We start from the raw sequence: 23208 nt of genomic DNA, 5'->3' as shown, positions 1-23208 counted from the left end.
TCTCAGCCACCCCAGGACATGGCAGAACATTCTCTTTCTTCCAATATGAATTTGGCTTTGCAGCTGATAGATAAGACCGTCAGAGTCAACACAATGTGCATTGCCTTTAATCAATTGACATGCTAGATCCTTGACAGAAAAACACTTTGTACCCAGTGGTAATTATTTGTTCCCTGCCTGTCTTGGAGATCACAGCACTTTCAGTGTGATAAACGGATGAAATATGGGACTTTTTTTTTTTATGAACTATCTCTCAGTGGATGAAAGTCAAAGCCATCAAACAGCTGTAAGTGGAAGAGTGACACTGCTGCAAAGACCTGAAGACCTGGCCAAGATCTGGTGTGAATGCCCTGGAGGTGAAAAGGGTTTGTGGGTGTCTATGGCTGGAAAAACTGGGTACCAATCCAGCTTGCAAGGGGGTAGGGTGACACCAGCAAAGCGTGGGGGTCTTCACTTCTAAGTGAGACTCCTTTAATGCTCTTTGCATGGTCTTCTCCATCAGCCAGCTCTGAGTGCTGCAGGGATGGGGCAGCGCTCTGGAAATGTGCTGGGAACGTATTGAAAGGCTGGCGGGGCTGAGGGAGCATCCTCACTCCCCGGCAGGCTCTTATTTGATTGCATTTAGCTTCCCCTCTGCCACAACCTCCTGTTGTGGCTTTGTCTGCCAAATTAAAGGACCTTTTATTAGAAATCTCACTACAGTGGAATTTATGGACTGAGGGAGCCACCTCTTCACCTTCCCTCTGTTAAACGAAATGACTTGAATTTTTGTGTCCTGGCAGGCGGTTTGCCAAGGCTCAGGCCTCCCCTGCAGCTCTCAGACCAAGGCTTTGCAATTTACAGTCCTGCTTCCCTTTCAGCTGCTGCCTGCCCAATGTTTCTTGTGTAGGATTGCTGCATTCTGCAGGAACCTAGCACAACACGAGGCTCTTCGGTCTGGGATATGCTGGCCACCAGTGAGATGCTGTGCTTGGATTCCTCCAGGCCATCAGCACCACCCATGAAGAAATCTTGGTTGTGGTTTTGGGGCAAAACTCATGATGGGAGATGGGAATGGGGACAACTTCTGGGAAACCATCAGTGTTCAAGCTGCTGTGAGTTGAGATACAGACTGGGTAATCAAACACATCTTTTAGGAAATGGCTACCTCAGGAATTCAGCACAGAAGCCCAAGAGCTGAGGTTTCTCAGTCTGCCTGGTCTGGAGGGACCCTCGTCCAGGCTTAGCTGTCAGCTGATGACAGTTTATCTGCTGGAGCCCACTGCCATCATCTCACTCATCTCTCCATCCTCTCTGGGTGCCACTTTGTGAGCTGCTTTTGCATTTGGGGTTTGGATCCTATAATGTTCCCATTTCTCCTGTGGACTCCAAACCAAAGCAGGAGATGCCCATGGGCCTTCAAGCACAGAGATACAGTGCAAAGGGCCAGCATGGCTGTAAGGCCACCATGGATGTAAGGTCACCATAGATATAAGGCCACCATGGATGTAAGACAACATGGATATAAGACAACATAGATAAGGCCACCATGATTCTACGGCCACCATGGATGTAAGGCCACCAAGGATGTAAGACCACTATGCTTGTATGGCCAACCCTCTTCCCAGCCATTAATGAGTTTAAGGGATAGAAAGACCGGTTCGTACAAGGAGCTCAGACCAGACAGTGCTGTAATGGCTGCTTCAGCCCTATACACGTATAAGAGAGATGTCACAACGAGTCTCCTTGGGTCAAGGTGGCACAAATCCCCTCCACTGACCTAGAGGGGACCACAGGGATTTTGCAACAGGAGATGGAACTTGGCATCTCTGCAGCTTCACAGCTGTGCTGTTGTCGAACACTTGTTAGCAGCTAATGGCTTCTGGGCATCCCATGGATAATGACCATGTGGCCTGAGTCCACGTCTCAGGAGATAATGAAACTGATAAGACCAAATGGGCTCTTCAGCACACCCCTTGGAGGCTGTGCTCTTTGGGAGCAATCAGCTGCTGTTCCATGCCAGCCTGCATGCTCAAGTGGCTTTTCTCTCTAGGGTGGATCAGCAAAACTCTCCGCAGCACCTCTGGGCAGCCCTGAGGTGTCCCGTCTCATCAAGCTTCAGCAACGACTTCCAATGGCTCTTTACCAAAAACTCTTATAAGAGATTAAATTGCCAAGTGGGAATATTTATATCCATCCAAATGACTCCAGGAGTCACTGCTGCCATTAACCCTTAGGAGGCAATATCCTCTGAACACTTGCCTGGCAGGCTGGAAGAGATTGAATTGGAATCTCCAGGTCTGAAAGGACTTTGCCTGCCCCTTTTCATGGTGACGTTGTTTTTAGGGGTGCTGAGGCTCACAAGCTGTATATTTTGTTGGGAGCCTTATTTTTTGTGTATGGGAGAAAAATATTGAGGGGACTGGTGCCTAACTTTGGCTGTAGGGCAAGAGAAGGTGAAGGAAAATTCAGCCCAAATGTGTGTGGAGATGTATTATAAGGATCCTTGGTGCCATGACTTGGGGTTACTCACTGGCTGGTGAGTAGAGCAAGGAGCTGGGCTGCAATTCTGTCCCTGTGTTCACCCAAGCAAAGCTCCTATTTATCATCCAACCGGTCAAAGCCACACCAAAATCAGGGAGAGGAGTCAAAATGGTGCCAAGTGTGGCAGGGTGCGATGGGAGAACGTGGTTCAGGGTTTGCAGAGACAGAGCTTGGCTATCCTGAGTCATTGCACTGAGGTCAGTGCCACCAGTGGGGACCTGGACTGGGCACTGGCTGCCTTCATTCCCCATTAGGCATACACTCATAGCAGATTTTAGAGACAACGTGTTTTGTGTCTCCTGTGGTCTGGAAATGGCAATCACCATCAACCAGGAGAGCTGCCCATGTAAGCCCAGCCCTATGTCAGAAGCTCTTCATGTTGGTCCCACAAAGCCAGGACAGATGACGGGGCTGGAAGAACGGGGCAATTATTCCCAAGACAGACCCACCTTGAACACCCTTGGTTGGTTTCTTGCTTGCTTGCGAGGTGGTTGGATATTAGAAACAATTTCTTCTCTCAAGAAGTGGCGATGCATTGGCACAGGCTGCCCATGGGGGAGTCACCATCCCTGGAGGTGTTCATGGAACGTGGAGATGTGGAACTTGGGAACATGGTCTGTGGGCACGGTGGGATGGACTGGGGTTGGACTTGGGGAACCGACAGGTCTTCTCCAGCCTTCATGGCTCTTTGATTTTATGATGGCTCTGTACTTTTCCCAGGGCAAAGCGATGCTGTCAGTCCCACAGCCAGCTGCAGACCCAACCACCACGCCTCCAGGCTACAAAACCAGCAGGGTTGGGAGCTTCCTGAAATTCATTTTCTCTCTTTTTTTGAGGGGAGAACTGCATCATTTTGACCCAGTTCCCTTCCACCTCTTGGTCAGCGATACATGAGACTCCAAGAGATGAGCAGGATGCACATCCAGTGCAGATGGGGATATAGTAGGGGACTAAAGGGACTTGGTGCCCACTATGCACTAAGATCACAGAATCACAGAATTGTAGGGGTTGGAAGGGACCTCCAGAGATCATTGAGTCCAACCCCCTGCCAAAGCAGGTTCCCTACACCAGGTCGCACAGGTCGGCATCCAGGTGGGTCTTGAACATCTCCAGAGCAGGAGACTCCACCACCTCCCTGCAGCCTGTTCCAGTGCTCCGTCACCTCACTGTACAGAAGTTCCTTCACACATTGGTGCAGAACTTCCTATGCTGCAGTTTCCGGCCGTTTCCCCTTGTCCTGTCTCCACTCACCACTGAAAAGAGTCCGGCCTCGCCATTCTGCCCCCCACACCTTAGATATTTATAGACCTGGATCAGGTCCCCTCTCAGTCTTCTTTTGTCAAGGCTGAACAGACCCAGTTCACTCAGCCTTTCTTCATAAGAGAGATGCTCCAGAAGATGGAGGGGGAAGGGGCGAGGGAATGGGATGGGCTCATCCTAGTGCCTGCCTCTCGCCCAGACTGTGCTGGGGGCTCCAGCTTGGGGTGGGGGCAAGGCAGAAATGACACAGCCCGGCCATTTCCACAAGACCAGCTTTAATATCAGTCATGAGAACGAGGAGAAAGCACAGAATCCATTAACAGAAAAAATAATAATAATAAAAAATAAAAATAAAAATAAAAATTAAACACGCACACACACACACACAAAATTAAAAAAGGAAACTTCAGAAACCCACCGCCCCATGCCCACCCCTCCCTCAAACCTTCCCTCCCCCCCCCCCCCCCCCCAAGGACTGTCCAGGCACTGCAGATGGAGGAGCACGACACAGCAGCCGGGTGGGGACGATCCACCGAGAGCCACACGGTTGCCCCTCCGCAGGGATGCTCACCTGGGGGTGTCGGGCAGCGCTGAGGTGGCCCGGCCTCGGGGACCTGGCTTAGCTTAAGATTCATCACAGACTGACACGAAGGACAAGAACGTAAGAAGAATCCAAGAGCTGCGACTTTTTGTTTCTTTATTCTAATTCAGCCTACGACGTTAGTAATGGTGATTTCAGGGGATGGCTGGGCCCGCGAGTTCCTTCTTGTAGTGAAAATCAGAGACTGTAAAGAGGAACAGAGCTTATAAAGACAGCTAGGGATATATTGCCGTAAAAAGAACTGGCATGCAGGTGCTTTGTACATTTGGCAGTATGTGAGGTGGCGGGGCTTCTCAGTGTTTGTGGTGCTGGTCTCTGTGTTTTGTACAGTTCAAAAAGGAGCTGCTGCCTTCACAGCTTGGAGACAACCCCCCCAGAGGAAAGGACAACACAAGTCAAGTCCAAGGCGCCTCTCGCTTGGTTTTGGCAGAGTATATATATAATATATATATTTATTATTATTTTTTTAATGCATAGCGATTTTCTTCCTGGTTTTTTTTTTTTTTAATTTAATTTTTTTTTTATTAATTAATTTATTTTTATTTTTATTTTTATTTTTATTTTTATTTTTATTTTTATTTTTATTTATTTTTTGCCCCCGTTGCAAACCTGAGCTCGGTCCCTGCTTTCCCGTGCAGTTTCCCTTCCTTAGGTGTTGGCACTGTGCAGAGGTCGGGCGGTGTCAGCAGGCGATCTCCTCCAGTGTTCCCAGGGTGGCCTGCAGTGGCACGTTCACAGTGTGGCTGATGGTTTCCGAATGGTTTGGCATGGGGTCACAAGTGCTCTGCGATGGAGAAACGGGACGGGGTTACCCCGGGGCTGCTCTCCACCCACTGCCTCTCCTCGTTGGCACCGCTAAATTCCTTTGCTACGGAAGCACGATCAGTCCTTGGGAAATAACGCAGTGATGGGGCTCCTTACCACGTTTTCATCATGGCTCCCTTCCTCTTCCTCCTTGCCAAGTAGGTCTAATAATTTCTCCTTGATCAGCTGCAAAAGAGGGAGGGTTGGTTAATCATAGAATTCGGTGATTCTATGATTCTAAACCGGGCAGGATGAGGTGAGCAGAGCGCCTTCTGACATCAGCAAGGCATGGAATCATAGAACCACCAAGGTTGGAAAAGACCTCCAAGATCATCCAGTCCATCCATCCAGCTATCACCGACAGACCATGTCCCAGAGTACAACATCTGAACATTTCCTGAACGCCTCTACAGGCAGTGACTCCACCTCACTGAGCTGGCCAACCCTCCCTTGAATTTTTGAGATTTACCATGGAATCATAGAAGCACCACGGTTGGAAAAGACTTCCTAGACCTTCCAGTCCAACCATCCGCCTACCACCAATATTTCTCTACTAAACCATATCCTTCAGTACAACACCTAAAAGCATGGGGCAAGAGCTGGAGGGGCTCTGGGCTTGGAGGACCCAGATTCAACGGGAAGGAAGGAGAAAATCTTCCAGAGAAAACCAGCCCATGTGTCAAACCTGATTTTTTTTTTCACAAGAAAAACAACAAAAAGCTCCCAAACCTCAATTTAAAAATATCTATTTGGGAGTTTATTGAAAATGTCAGCTATATGAACACAGCTTCCCCTTGCAGCCATGGCTCCTCAGGAGCTGCTGCTGAAAAGCCGATTTGATTTTCAAGGGAAATCCCACAAAGGATGAGAAGGGAGTGCAATTTTTTATTTTTTCTTTTTACTGAAAGCCTTCCACAGGGAGGAAAAAATAAACAACAACCCAAAGAAGCAAGCTAAAAATGTGAGCAATTGGGTCAGCTCCTAAGGAAGCAGTTCCTACGGCATTCTCCTGATGATGGCAGGAGATGCTTGGTGGGATGCAGGACTGGCTGCACATTCTGCCCTGGTCCAGGGCTGAGCAGCGTGACCAATGTGAAAAGCCATTCCTAGGCTCAACCCTTTTGATTTTGGGTAAGCTAATAGAAAACAATCTATTTGCCAGCATCCATTTGCTGGCAATCTCAGAGAGTTTGCAATGAGTTCAAGGTGCTTTGAGCCCTGCCTTGCTGAAGCCCTGAGCAGATCAGAGCTATTTGAGGCATTTTATTCCTGCTCTCCCTGCCCTGTGTGGGTCAAAGATCCATCATGACCATGAAGGTGAACTCGCTGTGCAGCCCCAGGTGTGCATTAGGAGATGGGGTGCTCTCTTAAGCCATGTTTGCCCAAAAAAAGAATGAAAGAAAGAAAAAAAATACAGCATGAGGAAACTGTTAGACAAGTTCCATAGGCAGATATCAAACAAAGGAAAGAAAAAGAGAAGAAAAACGTCCAGACCTGGCAAGGTTTCTTATTACCTTATTCTTATTATTCTTATGAAAGAAGCCCAAGATAGCTGAGAATAGGAGATTTTAATGAAATATGGTGTGAATTCAGACTGAGATATAAACCAAGGCACCCGGCTCTGTTTGCACACCCAAGCCATTATTAGCTTTATGCTTGTAATTTTCTATCTATTTTACTGCAGGATAATGCCACCAAGTGCTAACAGCCATCCAGAAGGAGCTGTGATGGGGAATGACTGCCTTAAAATGCAGAGCCAGCATCTATAATAAAATTGAAGAGTTTTTTTAAGGATGTTCCAGCAAGATTGAAGCAGACAACATCCCCATGCACCCAGCTGGCTCGGCACACATTGTTGTGGCAAATGCCAGAAACAACCTCTAAATACAATATCCCATAGGATTAATAATCCCCAGTGCCATCATGATAAGAGGTGGACGACGGAGGTCCAAATTATTGCAGGTTTCAGTACAGAGAGACTAAAAATATTGCATTAAACCCCCCAGTTTGGGATGGGAAGTGACAGATTTGCTGGGAACTGCCTCTCCCCAGAGGTGTCACATCCCACTTGTAACTGTGCCATAAATTCATTCTTTCCTGCTATAAAATAGGGCCTGCAGGTTTGGTTTCTTGGGGTCATCCCATTGCAAACAGAGACCAAAATCCAAGAGGTTTGCTGCAGGCCCCCCCGATGCTCAGTTTCCTCTTTACAACCAAAAGCCATGAACCTGATCCCCAACATTAACGCTTTTGCAACATGGTGAAGAAGAGTGGGAAATGAGATCCTGGAGGAGAGAATGCTCCAGGGAGGGTTTGTTTGGCTTGAAGTCTACTGGAGGTGAATTATATGGTGTAAATAACTTATAATTCTTATATTATAGTCATTTATAATTAATTACAGCATTAGTTGAGCACGTTGGGCATGGAGGGTTGTGATCTGTGGTGGCCCCGGCTGGCATCAAGGCTTTCAAGCCCAACCCCTGCCAGGAATAAGGTGAAGGCAAGGCACTTACCTCGTATATATAATCAAAGAGCTCTAGTATAGTGAGGATACTAGCACCAATAAATAGCCCCATCTGGCCTCCAATGTCACCTAGGAGAGAGAATAACACGCTGATGGTTTTACCAGAGCAGCTTCATCACCAGCCTTTTCCTTGACCGAACACCTCTACTGCCCAGCCTGATGGGTCTCAAGCACTTAAATCTTTAGCCATCACCCACAAAGTTTGACCCAATTTGAAGCTAAGCAGCCCAACAGCTCCCTGACCTTCCCCATTGAGCTGTGGGGCAGCATTCAAAGGCAAAGAGCCCAGGGTCCTGGATGGCCCTGCTGGAGATTAAGATGAGTTTGGAGCAGGTAAGAGGTGGTGGGTAGAAGGTTTTAAGAGATGGCTTTCTCCATACACTGCCTTCCAGCATGAGAATCACCACTGAGAGCATCCATTGCCTGCTCAACCCGAATATCAGGGCTCTGGTATCCAGCAAAGATGGAGCAGCTCACATTAACCTCTCATGGGTGACACATGGATTAGCTGTCATCCCTCAGATCGTGGCCCCCGGGACCCTCCCCAGCTTGGTGTCAGAAGGAAAAGAAGGGATTGAAAGTATAGTGGTCAGAAATGTGGTTGGATTTTGCTGGGATTTCACAGGATGCACTCACTTGTGGCATCTGCCTGTCCCATAAATACACCCAGCTCACACAGACCTGATAATATACCCCGACTCCTCCTTACCAAGTAAGGCTGCCACTTCATAGGCTTTCTTCTGCTCAATCGTCTCATAGTTGAGTGCCTCAAAAAATATGTCCAAGACAAGAATATTTTCTCTGTAGAAAGAGAACAACAGCACCAGCCCATCAGCCACCACTCTGGGACAAGGAAAAGATAAAGGGATCTGGGGGCTTTTCCCCCACCCCCTGTCCTCATCACTCTTTCTGGTGACCTACAGACACCAGGAGGCCAAGGCCATACTCTGGGAGCCTCAGCACAAGCTGGAGAACTCCTCTCCAAGATCTCTGCTCAGGATCTGAGCACTGGATCTCACTTTTATGGTAAGAGCAGAAGTCTGAATGATGATTAATAAGGAATAACTCTTGCTGTCTCCATATGGATAACAACGTGCCCAGGACTGGTAAAGGCCCAAGGTGTCCCAATAGCTCTCCTGGGATGAAAGCAACCCACACCTCATCTCTTTGAGGGCTCACCCTAATCCCCCATGGAGGACATACGCCCATATTGGCAAGGTCTAAGCACCTGTGGTTTAAATGGCAAACAGATCTTTACTTTTCACCCCCCCCCCCCTTCCAAACGAAGGAGTTTTGTTTTCTGCAACACTCACGAGATATATTTTTCTGATTTGTTAAATTTCTTCTCCAGGTACTTGGCTGAAGTCTTGCTGGGGATCTTGACCATGGAGAGCTCTTTGTTGTACCTGGTCAGGTTACAGGGTGTCCTGCAGATGCAGTAATTGCTGTCTTTTTCAGCAAGCAAACCTGGAGAAGGTGGCAAAGTTCGATCTCGAGAGTTGGAAATAGGCAGCAGATGTGGACCCAAAGGTCACACAGCCCAGAAAGGAGCCAAGCAGTCAGATCTCAAATGAGAAGAGCTGCAAGAAATCCTGGCCATTTCTTTTCCATTTTATTGCACGCCATTCATAGCAGATTGAAGACAGGCTCTTCGCTGGAGGCCATGCTCTGTTACCAGCATCTGCCTGGGGTTGTAACTCATCTCATGTTGGTAACATGCCAACCCTTTGCATGCATCTGATCCTGACAACAGCACTCAACCCTGGAGTCTCCTAAATCCCAAACTAGAATGCGTTGCTCCCTCTCAACCCCAACCCAACTCCAAATCCAAGCTCAAACCCAAATGCAAATACAATCCCAAATCCAAATCCAAACTCAAATCCAGCTCCAAATCCAGACCCAAACACAGACCCAGACCTAGAAGTGCTTCCCTCCTACACATCTCAGGGTGCTTGTTATCCTGATTCTTTCTGCCTCGATGGAACCATAGGACAGAGGAACCTTTATCCTAGGGAATATCCTGCCCTCCCCAACATTCAGATCTTATCAAAAGCCATTTCTGGGCTGTAGCTGTTGCTAATGACCCCATCCAGAAGGACACAGGCTGCTGGAAGTCCCCCCAGCTTGGGACTCCCATGACATCCAGAGACATCTCCTGGTACTCACCAAGCGCAGGCTCTGCACATTCCTTGTACTGCTCCGGGGTACAGAAGGGAGCATCCCCTGCAGGGAAAGGACACATCCACCACTGTTGTTAGGGAATGGTGACAAGGAAGCTTTTCAGCCCTGTCCCGTCCCCCTTTTCAGTCCCAAAACGAGCTGAGGGCAGTGTGGGGACAACAAAGAAATGCCACCACTGACTTGACATTTGCAAAGCAAGACAAGGATGGGTTGGGCAACGGAAGGATTGCAGCACCCATCCTACCTCTGCAGGCTCTGGGGGCCTTTTTTCCAAATCACAGAGTCACAGCAAACATCACCCAAGGGTGCTAATCCAGGGACGGAGAGGTGCTACCAGAACCATGGCCCTCTGCCACTCCTGTCCCTATTTCAGGGCATTTCACAAACATTCCTAGCACCCTCTTCCCTTTAGGACAAGATATTCCCAGCTCCTCTAGTCCCAGGTCCCTTGGCTGGTGGAGGCTGGGTGGATGGAGGGGAACACTGACCTGGCATGTGAACCATTTTGCAGTTGCAGTTTTCCACAATATACCGCGTCTCGCAGTCGATCCTGCAAGCCGTGATGCTGTAAACGGGAAAGAAGTCTAAGCCCATGTCTGACGAGCGACATTCACCCCACGGCGGAGGCAGGTAGGTCAGCTGCAAGAGAGGGAGGAGGGGGTGTCAGGGGATGCAGCATCTCCTCCCCCCTACCGATAGGAAGGAAAGGGACCACGCTGGCTGGGGAGAGGGGCAACTCAGCTTGCCTAGTCCAGCCCAACCCCAAAAATTCCAACACGAGTCACTCTCAACTCCAACTCCCAAACCCGCCCAGGTGATGCCTAGTGGTCCAACCCTTCATTGTGATCTTGGAAATGGCATTAAGCAATTGCACAAATCGGTTTTTCATACCCATCCTCACCCTCTCAGCGACTCTTTTTTGCCATAATTAAGTCACTGCACTGCAGAGCTCCCCTGCAGTCCAGCAGCAGAGCCCAGCAGAATGGTGCACACCCAGCAGGATGGTGCACAGGGGATGTGCAGCACCAGGCATTCTGCAGGACCAGCTTTAAAGGAGCACTTGGTCCTTTCTCTTGCACCACTGGGAAAATGCTGCTCGTGCAGGGACTGCTGGGGAGGCTGTGACTTACGAATTGGCTCCAATTTGGTGAGAACAAACAGGGTAATCAGCAGCGGTGTGTGACAGCTCCTGGCTCAGCCTTATGCTCATCTCATGGGGACGACGCAGGCAGTGCTGGTGACATTAAGGAGCAGATAATGGAAGCAGCAAAATTCCAGCAAAGGAAATGTGATTGCTGTGGTGCGAACAAACCTGGGTCTGCACTGTTCCTTTCCTCACATAGGCACTTTTTGCACTAACACAAAATGCACCAGGTGACAGCCTTACACAGTAGCACCAGCTTTGAGAAGAGGACAAGTCAGCAATGCCCTTTCCAAACATCTCTGCAGCAAGACACAGTGACCTCAGCCATCCACTTTCCTTGAACCCATGCTGCTGACGACCCACCTTCGCACATCACCATGCACAAAGCAACCCGGACTGCTCAGTAGTAGTGCAATGCAAACCCTTCTATTGTTACCACTTTATTTAGCATAAATGCAAAGACAAGAAAAGCAGAACACTGCAGTCCACCACAGAAACCTTAATTGCAAGTCCAGAACATGCTGGAGGAAAAACAATCGCTCTCTGGCCCCCACGGCCAAATCTACCTTGTTTGCCTTCTGTCTGAAGCTTGGCAGGCTTTCGTATTTCTCTTTATCTTCGCTAAATGCTCTGCAATACTTTTTGCTAGAGAGCAGAAAATAGCACTTCCCTAACCCCTCCTCTGTGTTTTAAAGCAGCATCCAATTTGCCATGCTTTGCTCGAAACACTGAACGCATTGTGCTGGCAGAGCACGTTGACTGAAGAGAAACATTTGTTTAAATATGTAGTAACATTAATCATGTTCTAAAATAAATATGTAAACATATGGTGATGGACTACAAGCCTAAGAACTAGGGGCTAGGTGTGAGGTGCTTCCTTTGGGGCTATCTGGGGGGGTCTTCTGGAGAGGTAGGGGAAAGAGAGTCATAGAATCATGGTTTGGAAAGGAACTCAAAGATCATAGAACCATGATATCATGGCTTGATTGGGTTGGAAGGGACCTTAAAGATCGAAGAACCATGGGATCATGGAACCCAGTGTGGCTGTGTTGGAAGGGATCACAGAGATTGCAGAACCATAGAATCACAGCATGGTTGGGTTGGAAGGGACCATAACGGTTGCAGAACCATGGAATCACTGCATGGTTGGGCTCAAAGGGATCTTAAAGCCCATCTAGTTCCATCCCTTGCTGTGGGTTGGGTGCCTCCCACCAGCTCAGGCTGCCCAGGGTCTCATCCATGGCCTTGGGACCTCCAGTGATGGGGCACCCAAACTTCTCTGAGGAACCTGAAAAGGGGTGAGTCACAAAGTAGAGCCATGTTGTGGACCCTGAAGGATGAATAATGAGTCCAGGAACCCTTCAGGTATGGACCTGGGGTGATTACAACAAAGTTGACATGACATGAGCCACATGAAGCCCATACTGCGCTCCAAGTCTCTTTTGTTGGACCAGATGATTTAGTAGTCTTTGTCAACCATAATGACTCTATGATTTGTGAGATCTCTGGTGAGAGCTGAGCCCCAGCTCACCTCCAAAGCACCTTCAGAACATTTGCACCCTTTCTGCACCAGCCTGTAGTGCTTGAGAGAAGGTAAAACGTCTTTGGCTTTGACTTCATAACCAATCAGCATATATATTCTATATTGGGCTTCAATTGCAGATAGGGAAAGAGATGTTGTGAAGAACTTGACTGGTGGTGAGGGTGGAAGTAAGGCAGAGCTTGGAGAAAAGGCCAGGCTTTGGAGGGAGAATCCAGCCCTCTCCAAATCCAGTCCTACCCCATGGCCCTGAGTCCATGGGCTCACAGCTCAGCCAAGCAGAAGTAATTCCTTCTCTATGAACAATTTTGCCACAAAAAGTTCCCACCCAGGAACGTGGAGGTGCTTTGCTCACCACTTTGATGGTTCCCAGTTGTTTCAGTCTCTAACCTGCTGCAGGTTTGCAGGACCAGATGGAACCATGCTCAAGATAGCCCTGCAGAACATCCATCTCCCAGCCAAGCCAAGGCTCCCAGCCATGATAAGATGGCAGTTCCAGGTCTTCCCCTGCATAGGACCAAGGAGAGACCCTAGACAAGCTCAGAATGAAGGTGAAGGGATCTCGGTGTAACAGTGAACCCTCCTAGGCTCTGGTTGCCCACTAGCCAGGCAAGCACAGAATCACCAGCTCCCTTCCCCTGCTCCTGTGAGCATCGATGCTGCTATTTAACTGCTGACAAAAAAATAACTTTGCAGCATCGCCTATGGGCACTGGAGTTCCCCAAATCCATCCAAATCCACACTGCTGCTCACTTCAGGGCAACAGCAGTGAGAGCAGCTCAGCACAACATGCAGCGATCTCCGCATCCTGCAGGTCCCATCTGAGCCACAGACAGCTCCCAGGTGCGAAGGTGCAGCCGGTGAAGGCTGTTCCCATCTGTGGAACCAGCAGAAGATCTGAGAATAAAAGCAGCTCCCAGACATTTGCAGCATCTCCAAGAAACAGGGCTGGCTCTGAAGCGGGTGGTGTTGGAAGCCTGCGAAGCAACACCTCTGAATGAAAATACTGAGAGCGTCTCTGCAACAATAGCAAAGTGTTGTTTGAAGAGGATCTTTTCTCATTTGCTTTACACTTGCTGCATAATAGAGTACCAGATGCCATCATTTAGTCATCCGCAGCGGAGAAAGGGGCCCATATGTTGCACGTTGTATGATAAAGGAGAATAAATAATCACAGGCTCAGATGGAATCAGCTCTCTTCTGAGCACCGCTACACACAAATCTTCTAAGCCCTGTAAATTTTATTCTGAGATGTAGGTGACAGGAGCAGGAGATGACGGAGTCGCCATCAGACACTGAGCTTACACAGCTTTTGCTCAGCCAGCACTGGATGTGAGCCACGGTGTTTGTGAACCAGCACCGCGTCTGCAGGAGCTGCACGGGCTGAATGCTTAATTAAAGCCAGCTTCATTAACAGAGTTAGGTCTTGTTCCAGAGCCAGGACCACGAGCACTATCCGCCCATGACCTGCATTAGCACAGACCCCATGCAGTGAAGCAAAGCTGGCTTGCTTCTCCCTCCAATCATGGGGTTCCATTTGCTTTGCCCACAATTTACTCCTTTCCAGCTTCCCCAACATGCAGCACACAGATCCATGTGCCACCATACGTTCCATTTTTTGCTCTCAGTGTTAAGACCCCCCTCCCCTGTGCAAGTCAATGAACTTCTGCCTCTCTGAGGGACTCATCAAGGGCTATTAGTGGAGCTTCCATTGTAATTACAGCTTCAGAGGCATGTTGCTTCCCTTGTGCTCTGTAATTTGTAATCAGAAGTGAATCCTCAACTGATCAGCACTATACATGGGTGTGGGACCTCTCAGGAGGGGGCAGGTACATCCCCAGGGACTCAGCTCTGTGCTGCTCCCAGGCAGGGCACATCCTCAGAAATGTTCCCTGAGAGGAGCCCGTTCAGCCCCACAGCCACGCTGTGCTTTTGCAAGAGTGCACCTTGCAAGGGAAGGCTCAAAGCAAGAGGGCAAACACTTCTGCAGCACACAGCTCAATCCTGCCAAAAAGCAATGGAGCAAAATCTGAAGTTTCTCCCATTGCAAGGCCCCATCCGTGCTCCCGTGAGCACTGCAAGCCCTGTGGTTAGTGCAAATGCTGGGGTTAGTGAAATGGTGAACCTGTCTGCAAAAGCATCCTTCCCTGCAAGCCCCTGTAACCCTCTCATTGATGCAACTGGTGCACTGTCAGGGCTGCAAATTCACGCAAAGCCTTTATATGCACAACACCTGACCCTGGGGTCTGCCTGGGCTGTGCAGTGCAGACACCTGGATCTCCAGTGCACAGAGCTAACAAAGTTAACGAGACCGTCACACAATGCTGCCTGCCTCACTTGCTTTGCTTTCCCCTCTTTTGTGCAGTGCTCATTTTTACCCCAAATGCAGTGAGCAGTGGGATTTGGTGCTGGACCAGAAGCTGCCCAGGGATGCTGAGCTGCTCCCCACCACCAGAAATGAGCGACGTCCCTTAGAAACTGGAAGGAAAGGATGAAAAGAGCAAAGCAGGAACAGTTTCTGCCCTCAGTTCAGTGGCACTGATCCATCATTTTGCTCCGCTTTCCCAATAGCTGGAGTTCAGCATCAGCCCCTAATTGAGGCCGACAAACGCGCATCCCCTCACATTCGCCGTCATTAATACTTAATTAATTAATTAAGTGCTCGTTAAATTGCCTTGATTCCTGCTATTAGGGGATTGCAATGAGCGGTTGCAGTGTGGGAACGTGGCGAAGCTGCTTCCAGCCCTGTTTGCAGCTGTGCTCTGCCATAAATCTGCTTTGGCTCAGCACCACCCGATATCACCGCGCTCCAGGCACATCCAGAGCCACCAGCCCACCACTGGAGCTTGCAGCCTCAAGGCAAGGTGTGTCTGCTTTTGCTGCAAATGAAATAATGACCACAAACCTACGTTCTTTAATAAGACATCAAATGGCATCAACTTAATAGATTTTCAATCCCAGACAGCTTCAACACTTGTAAAATGCTTAAAAAGCTCAGTGAACACGCTGCAGGTTCCTGTCTCCATCTCCCAGTTAATGATGCTGGAATTTCTCTATTTATCGCCTCCCTGCCCAGGCAGGGTGTGCTGTGTGCCATGCAGCTGTTCTTTCCCATTTGCACCAATAAAACTGTCTTGATTGACAAGAGCTTAACCCTTCCAGCAGCCTGCGGTGCTTGGCAAGGGTACACAGCCCTGGATTTGAATGATCACCGGGAGAAAACATTCATTTGGGCACGCTGTGATTTGTGAGCCCCTCCAGGTTCCCTTTTCCCTGGGAATGATTTTGCAAAGCAAAAGTCATTGGGTGGCTGCTCCACGTGTTTTTCTCCCGTGCTCAATGAGCTTTGCCTTCTGCTTATATTTTAAATCACAGAATCATAGAATGGTTTAGTTGTAAGCAACCTGAAAGACCTCAAGCTCCAACCCCATACTGTAGGCTGGTTGCCCCCCACCAGATCAAGCTGCCCAGAATCCCATCCAGCCTTGAAACCCTCCAAGGATGAAATGGCAATTAACTCTACAATCAAATGGCAATTAGCTCTGCCTTTTCCTCTTTGGCTACCTCCTCCACCAGCAGAAGTATTGCTTCACATTCCACTGGTCAATGTGGGCTCTACTTGTTGGACCACGTTGGCCAACCTCACACAGGTGCCCAGGCTGGAGGTGCGCTGGATTTTCTGGAGCTCTGCTATGCTCAGAAAGTGGCTTTCCATCTTTTAAAAGGAAATCTATCTACTATCCCTGTCACAAAGCAAATGGTGAACAGAAACTGTTGACCACCATCCCATACACACTCATGACGTGCTCAAAGAGTTTCTCTTACCAACCTCCTTCCCAAAGGAGCCCTTTAAATTTCTCTCCATCTTCATCACTCTTCAGTCAGACTCATTTCCACTGCTTGCTCCAAGCCCATTTCCCCTTGTATCTTTTTAGGCCAAATGCCATTTTCCAAGCAAAACCACACAGTTGCCCTACAAAAACATCCTTGCAATGGCTTCCATTCATCCCCCTTGATGTTTTTGCCACCGCTGGCTGCTGGCTGGCTTCTTGCTGTTTAATTCATTAGAGCCCAATGACAGACCGGAGGAAATCAACAGGGAGAGCACGTGGGATTGAGGGAAACTGAGAGCTAACATTTCCAGGAGGAGGTGTAAGACTGTAGGTAGAAGATGCTCTGAGTGAGCGTTGGCAAACCGGGGAAATGTCACTTAATTGCTCCCAATTTTCAAACGCAACAGCCTACGCCCTGTTTGAAAATAGGAGTCAGCACTGCTGGACCCTGAGCCCCATTTCCCTGGCTCTGTAATTACACTCTGTGATCCTGCAGTTGTTGGTAGCTGATGCTCTCTGTCCCGTGCAAACATTACAGGGGGATGAGTCTCCAAGGCGCACTAGAGCCCTATAAAACAATATTGCTCCGTCTTTGAACCTGTTGCTTAATTGTAGCCTCTTAAATTTTTATTGCCAAGTTGGCAGAAATTGCCATTTTAGTGTGCTTTTCATCTTCCCTAACGCACGGCGCCGGTGGCGTGGCAGGGAGCAGCAGTTACCCATCCCATCCACCATGGGTGATGCAGCAATGATGCCATAAAGCACAGCTGGGAAAATGGGATGAAAAGATGGCAAAGCCAGGAGGAATCTGTTTTTGTTTTTTTTTTTTTAATGGATCAGCCTTCCAAAATATGAATGCCAGTGTGCGTTGCAGCCTTTCCAATGCTATTATGGCCACATGACATTAGAAGTCTTTTCCAACCTTAATGACTCCTTGATCCTATGGTACACACAACGCAAGGTTTTTTTTTTGCAGGCTCACCCAAAAGTGTTGGGAAAAGGGAAATTTGGGGATGCACCCTCACAAAACCAGCAGCAGGGATCTGGAGGGCACAGCCCTGTGCACGGTGCTCCTGCCCTGCTTGGTACCAGCCTGCCTGTGCCTGCAGCCAGCTCCTGTGCTGCTGCTCCACATTTGACTCATTCATGAGAAAACAAACCTTACTCATTAGGCTCACGGATTGCCATAGAAACGGCTCTCCTGCGTGGCCGGAGCATCTCTGCTCTGCCCCAGCTCTTCCAGCTCCCCTCCTCATGTAACACAGTGTAAGACCCCCAGAAAACAGCAGCCAGTCTCACGTCTCTGTGTGAACTGCCCCAGCTCCCTTCCGAAATCACTCAGAGAGGATTTTTGACGTCCTCCATCAAACCACTCCCATTTTAATTGCCACCGCACTGCCTCCAGCAGTGCCTGAGCATTGGGGAGCTCTATCCTAGCTCCTAAATTCCAAGTAATTAGAGGAAATTGCTTCAGTCTGACATGTCCACAGCAGAAAAACACAGCACAAACAGCTCTTATGGAGAACCCCCTGCTTGCACTGCCTTTTCTTTTGCTGACTCAGCAAGCACAGCTTGCTTGCAGTGTCCCCATCTGCAGTGCTCCCTGGATGCTTCCGACACTACTACTGCATTAACACCACCAACCTGGCAAATGTTTCTTAAAAGTCACTCTGCTGGATGGCTCAGCTGCTGCAGAAGGAGGAGAAAAAGTGACTTTTTTTGTTGCTTCTTTTGACTGACAGCTGGTTTTCAAGCAACATTTAAGGAGATCACACTGTCATGGTTTGCGTTTGACCATGGTGATATAAAACATGCAGTTTAGGACTGCAATAATGGGCTGGACTCAGTCTTTTGGGTGATGTTCATGGGGTTTTCCTCCTTTTGCTCTGACTTATGGAAGAAATAGCACATGCCCACCCCAGGCGTGGAGGTGAGGTATTGAGACTCAATCTGGGCCCTGAATCAGAGATGCTCATGGTGGGTGGTAGGTGTAATTAGACAAGGCAGGGTAATAAGAGAGGGGTAATTGGGGGCTAATTAGACAAGGCAGTAGCATGCTTGTGCTGCAGTGTTTGTAATTAGTGGTTGCAGTTAGGCTATAAAGTGACCTTATTGTGTCTCATGAACTAAAGCTTTGTGGTACAATCTTAAACCAGGATGGCTGGCACTGAGCAGCAATGCGCCTCTGCCCTCTGCCAGCGCTGAAACTGGGGCAAAGCCCACAGAAGGAGAGACATGCTTTAGAGCCTCCCAAATTCTGCTTCACTGTCATCTTCCTTCCTGAAGGAGGGATGTGAGGAGGGAGGATTTTTATTTCATTTCTTTTCTCTCAGTTAGCTATCTTCCTAACACAGTCCCTTGCAATCACTTTTTCTAATAGGAAGAATGAAAAATAATTAAGGTTGGCAGTAGGAAGGGTAGCATTAGGGAAGATTTAGAGCAGGTCTCAGCATTTATGCTTATTCCTACCTAAAATAAAGTCCTTGAGGTCCTCGCTGCAGGCTGTGAGTGGGCTCACCCAACTGACTGGCTGCTGGCTGTAACCCAGCAGGTCCTCTGGGGCAGCACAAAGTGACTGCTAATGGATTTATGGAAGGGTATAGGATGAAGAATGCCTCCCATGGGTCTCCAAGGCCGTTTCCTCCAATAGCTGATGCATCCAAACCCACCAGCAAGGTTTGCCCAGGCCACGCAGCATCTCAAGAATGAGTCTGGGGAGGTTGAGCAGCACGAGGACAGGGCTTGGCTTGTGTATGGCTGGGACACAGATGGGGCAGGAGCTGTTCTGGACTTCAGCAGGTGCTCACTGTGCCCCTGAAGATCCCTTTGCCTTCACTGTCACCGAGGTGTTACACTCCAAGCGAGTGCTAATGGAGCTGCTCATTTTCTCCAGCCCACCAGACTTCTCACAAGACACAGCAAAACATTGCTCTGCTTTAATTGAGAAGACTCCACCTGGCGCCCGCCCACCAGGAGCCCACACCCTTCGTTATCTCTGGGATGAGCACACACAAGCACGTCGTAATGAATGAGCCTCGCTGAAATGCTGCAGCCTCCAGGTGTATTTTGGTACCCGGGGCCAAGGAGAGATGCCTTGGCTTAAAGGTATAGTTGGTGGTGACTTTGCTGAGATGCTTAGAGCTGAAGTTCTGCAGCCCTGATCTCTGCTGAGGTTTGATCACAGCAAACCCTCCATGAGAGTCTGCTCGCTTTTCTCAGTTTGATTCATAGGATAAAGAATGTTGGACAAGAGCACTGAGATCATCTACTCCAGCCATTGACCCACCATGCTGCACTGAGAGGAGGCATGAGAACAGGGAGGAAAAAGAGAGGCAATGAAGCAGGAAGGTCAGAAGCAAAGGCACTATGGCCAAAAATAGTGGGGAGAACATTATTTTGCTCCCCAGCTTTCCAAATGCCTACCCAGGATTTGGGTCTAATGACGCCGTATCACATCGCATCCGTCTGTGCTGTGACGTGCCACTGCTGGGATGCAGGGATGGTGATGCACCCTGGGCCACGAGCTTCCCACCACTGGCCAGCATAAGTAATGTGATTGTTTTGGTGCCAACCTGAAAGGATTCATGCTGCTCTGCTTAATGAAACACACTCCTCTGGTCTCATTTAATCTCCTTGGAGCATGAGAGATTTTTGGAAGACAGCAACCTGTCACAGTGGGCTGGATGGTACTCAGCACATTTAGAGACTGCCACAGGTGAACCACAAACACCAAAAAGCCAATCAGGAATGTTACTCCCTTCTGTGACTCGAACTGTGAGGGTTGTGGGTAATGTATTGGAAACAAGAAGAGCTGTGCTCTTCCCAATCTGGAGCAAGGAGTGGAAAAAAACAACATATCACCTCTTAAGGAGCATCAGTACATAGGTGAAACCTACTGGAGGCACCTCGGTGTGCAAATGAAATTTGGGACTTACCCTTTGCTCTTGCGTGGCCACAAAGGTCTGGAATCCAGGGGCCACCCCGAAGCCGAGCTCCTGGACAAACGGCGGCTCCGACTGGCTGTGGATCTGAACTTTGACTCCAGCCTCGAATGTCGTCTCTTCTGGAAGAAGAAGGCAGGGGATTAAGCTGGGATTGGTGGGATGGTGCCATTGGGGACTTTTATCTGGTCAATACGTGCTGCTCAAAAGGAGATACGCAGGCAGGCGAGCATCGCCTGGCTGATGAGGGGCTGGGCATGATGGAGGGAAGCACCAAGGGATGCTTCTCCCTGTTGGGATCACAACCGTCTGCTGGCTCCTGGTCCTTCACTGCTTTCTATCCCAAGGGCTTGATGTCAGCCTATGTCAGAGAACTGTGATTTCTCCATACTTTCAAGACAAAAAACAAGAGGTGACACCCATTTTCTGGCTGCTTGTTTGCAGAATTTTAAATGCACTCCCATATGACTAAAACAAATACACTTTTCCTTCCCAAAAAGTCAGTGCTAGTATCTGTACGGTCTCTGATACCAAAAGCATGTGTGCACCCACCTCTGCTGCCCTGCAGCCTCATATCTGGCACTGACACACCTGAAGCCTATTGGAACATAACATGGACAATGAAACAAGTGTAAAATCCCAAGCTTCAGTTGCTCCATGCACAAAGGCCCTTTGCAGCTCACGGGCTCAAGCTCATGGCGCTGTTATGGGTTTCCTCACTTTGGCTTATGTGACATCCTCACATCTTGAGCTCCTCTTCCACTAAGCCAACTGATAACAGGCTTTCTGAAGAAGCTGAGTTAAAGGATGCAAGTCAGACCTGACTGTGCTGATCCAGCACTTTGGGCTCCTCTATCACACAGGCATCTTCCCCCACTGGGGCACAGAACTCTCTTTGGCTTTGCAGCTACAGCCTCACATCCAAACCAACTACAGGGAGCATGTGGGTTTAAGAGGTGGGGGCTCACTGGCAAAGGAACTCATTGGCTATGCATAGTATGGTCTAAACACACAGCAACCCACTGATAGGAATCCATGCCTAGGGCCAACAAATGCCGCCTAAGCATCTGAAGAACTTCTGTTTGGTGATGAGTCACTCTTTATTTTCTTTGCTTACTATTTCTTGGTATTTTTCTACTATTTTATTATGCTTTTCAACTTTTTACCAGCAGTGTATTTGATCCAAAACACTGCCAGAAAACCAGAAGGAAGGAATGTCAGCCCCAGACCTCTTTGATAGCTGCCCATCCCTCAAGGTTTCAGCACTCAGCTACACAACGCTATGGCCAAACTGATCCAGGAAGCCCCCTCCTGTGCCACTGATCCAATGATCCCCAATCCAAACACAAACAACTCCATTCACCTTTTGGGAACAATCAGCATCAAAAAGCCCTACTGTGACTGTGAGGTTGCTTTATTCATTGGCCACTTGATTCTTAACACTCCTTGCCCACAGCATCCAGCACCGCTTTCTGGCATTTTATCTCAGCATCCTTCACCAACCGAGCAGCTGGAGCAGGCTATTAGTATTTATTAGCATTTAACCTTTTTAAAGCTCAGCTTTCCTACCTCCAAAACAATTTGCAGATAAATAGGATTTATTAAATCAGTTTCCTCCCCAGGTCTCACATACTCTTGCTAAACCCAGGTGGTCAGCAAGCTGTCCGTATGCCTGGCTCCAACCACTTGGAGTTGGACTCTGAACCAGCTGGAGGTGTATTATCTGCATCACCACTCACTCTTAACCACACGTTCCCATTGATCGACACCTCCAGCACTTGTGCTAATCCTGGCATTGGCTTTGCAGTACTCCTCTGCAAGGTAATTGTGTATTTTTACTTCCATGTGTGACAAAATTGCTTTTAGTACTAAACAGTGTCGTGATGGGGGCATGGCAGCATCACTGCTGCACACTGGGGTGGATGAGCAAGCTGCAGGTGTTTCCCATGTAAAATGCCACATCAGAGCAATAACGGCATAGAAAGGATGAGTTTGTTTTGGATACTGCTGAACTGAAGTCTCATGGAGCAAGATGGGATGTAACCATAATTGCCTCCACTTTTGCCCAAGACACAGTGACCATGATCTGAATTATCCCCGCCAACCTCTCGTGATGGCAGTTGTCGCAAACAACACAGCCCTATTACCAAGACAAGGTAAGGACGGGATAAGAGAGGATATGGAAGAATGGTTTTAGACTAAAAAGTGAGAGAGTTAGGAGGAAATTCTTTACTCAGAGGGTGCTGATGCCCTGGCACTGCCACCCAGAGCTGTGTGTGCCCAAACCCTGGAGGTTCCCATGGCCATGGGTGGGACTCAGGGCAGCCTGAGCTGCTGGGGGGCAGCCAGTCCACATCAGGGGTGGAGCTGTGGGGGCTTTGAGGTCCCTTCCAACCCAACCATGCTGTGGTTCTATGAAGCCTATTACCAACAACTACAATAAAAACCTGGTGTATTTGCCTTTGCCTTGTTCTCCCACAGTTTGCCTAATCTCCCTCCAAGGGACACTGGGTGGATGTTGGCATACCCAGGCTCCCTGTCTGGCTGCTCACGTCCTACACTTGCCCACACACACAGTCCTCACTGAAGATCCCCTCCCCACCACCACCTCCCCAAAACAGTGAGAGAAAAGGAGCATTCCCACCGAGCCTTTGGGAACACCCAGCATCCTCATCCACCCCATCAGTGCCAAGGCAGCCATCTGCCAGAACCACGGGCTTCCACCCCTTCCCATCGCCGCCTCCCGCTCCTCCCGATCCCATTATTTCCACGTGACACCCACTCACCCAACCCTCCCCAGCTTTGTCTGGTGTTGATCCCCTTCCAACACTTCCAGGCGATGCCATATGCTTCCTTC

At 48.9% G+C, this 23208-nt stretch overlaps 1 protein-coding gene across 1 annotated transcript in view; it reads right to left on the bottom strand.

Moving 5' to 3' along the window:
• Positions 1-5066: 5066 nt before the first annotated feature.
• The window catches only part of LOC306955716 (acid-sensing ion channel 2), a gene marked incomplete at both ends in the record, with an annotated part of 417073 nt that continues 398931 nt past the window's right edge, over positions 5067-23208 (bottom strand). Inside the window, 8 exons of the mRNA XM_079547072.1 lie at positions 5067-5168; positions 5306-5374; positions 7702-7781; positions 8422-8513; positions 9026-9179; positions 9879-9935; positions 10382-10532; positions 20346-20473. Of these exons, the coding sequence (XP_079403198.1) occupies positions 5067-5168; positions 5306-5374; positions 7702-7781; positions 8422-8513; positions 9026-9179; positions 9879-9935; positions 10382-10532; positions 20346-20473 (833 nt within the window). The remainder of the gene's footprint in view (positions 5169-5305; positions 5375-7701; positions 7782-8421; positions 8514-9025; positions 9180-9878; positions 9936-10381; positions 10533-20345; positions 20474-23208) is intronic.

This window comes from Tetrao urogallus (assembly GCF_951394365.1).
Source record: "Tetrao urogallus genome assembly, chromosome: 26".
Lineage (NCBI taxonomy): Eukaryota > Metazoa > Chordata > Aves > Galliformes > Phasianidae > Tetrao > Tetrao urogallus.
Note: the sequence above shows the minus strand (reverse complement) of the source record. Positions and strands in the feature narration are given on the sequence as shown.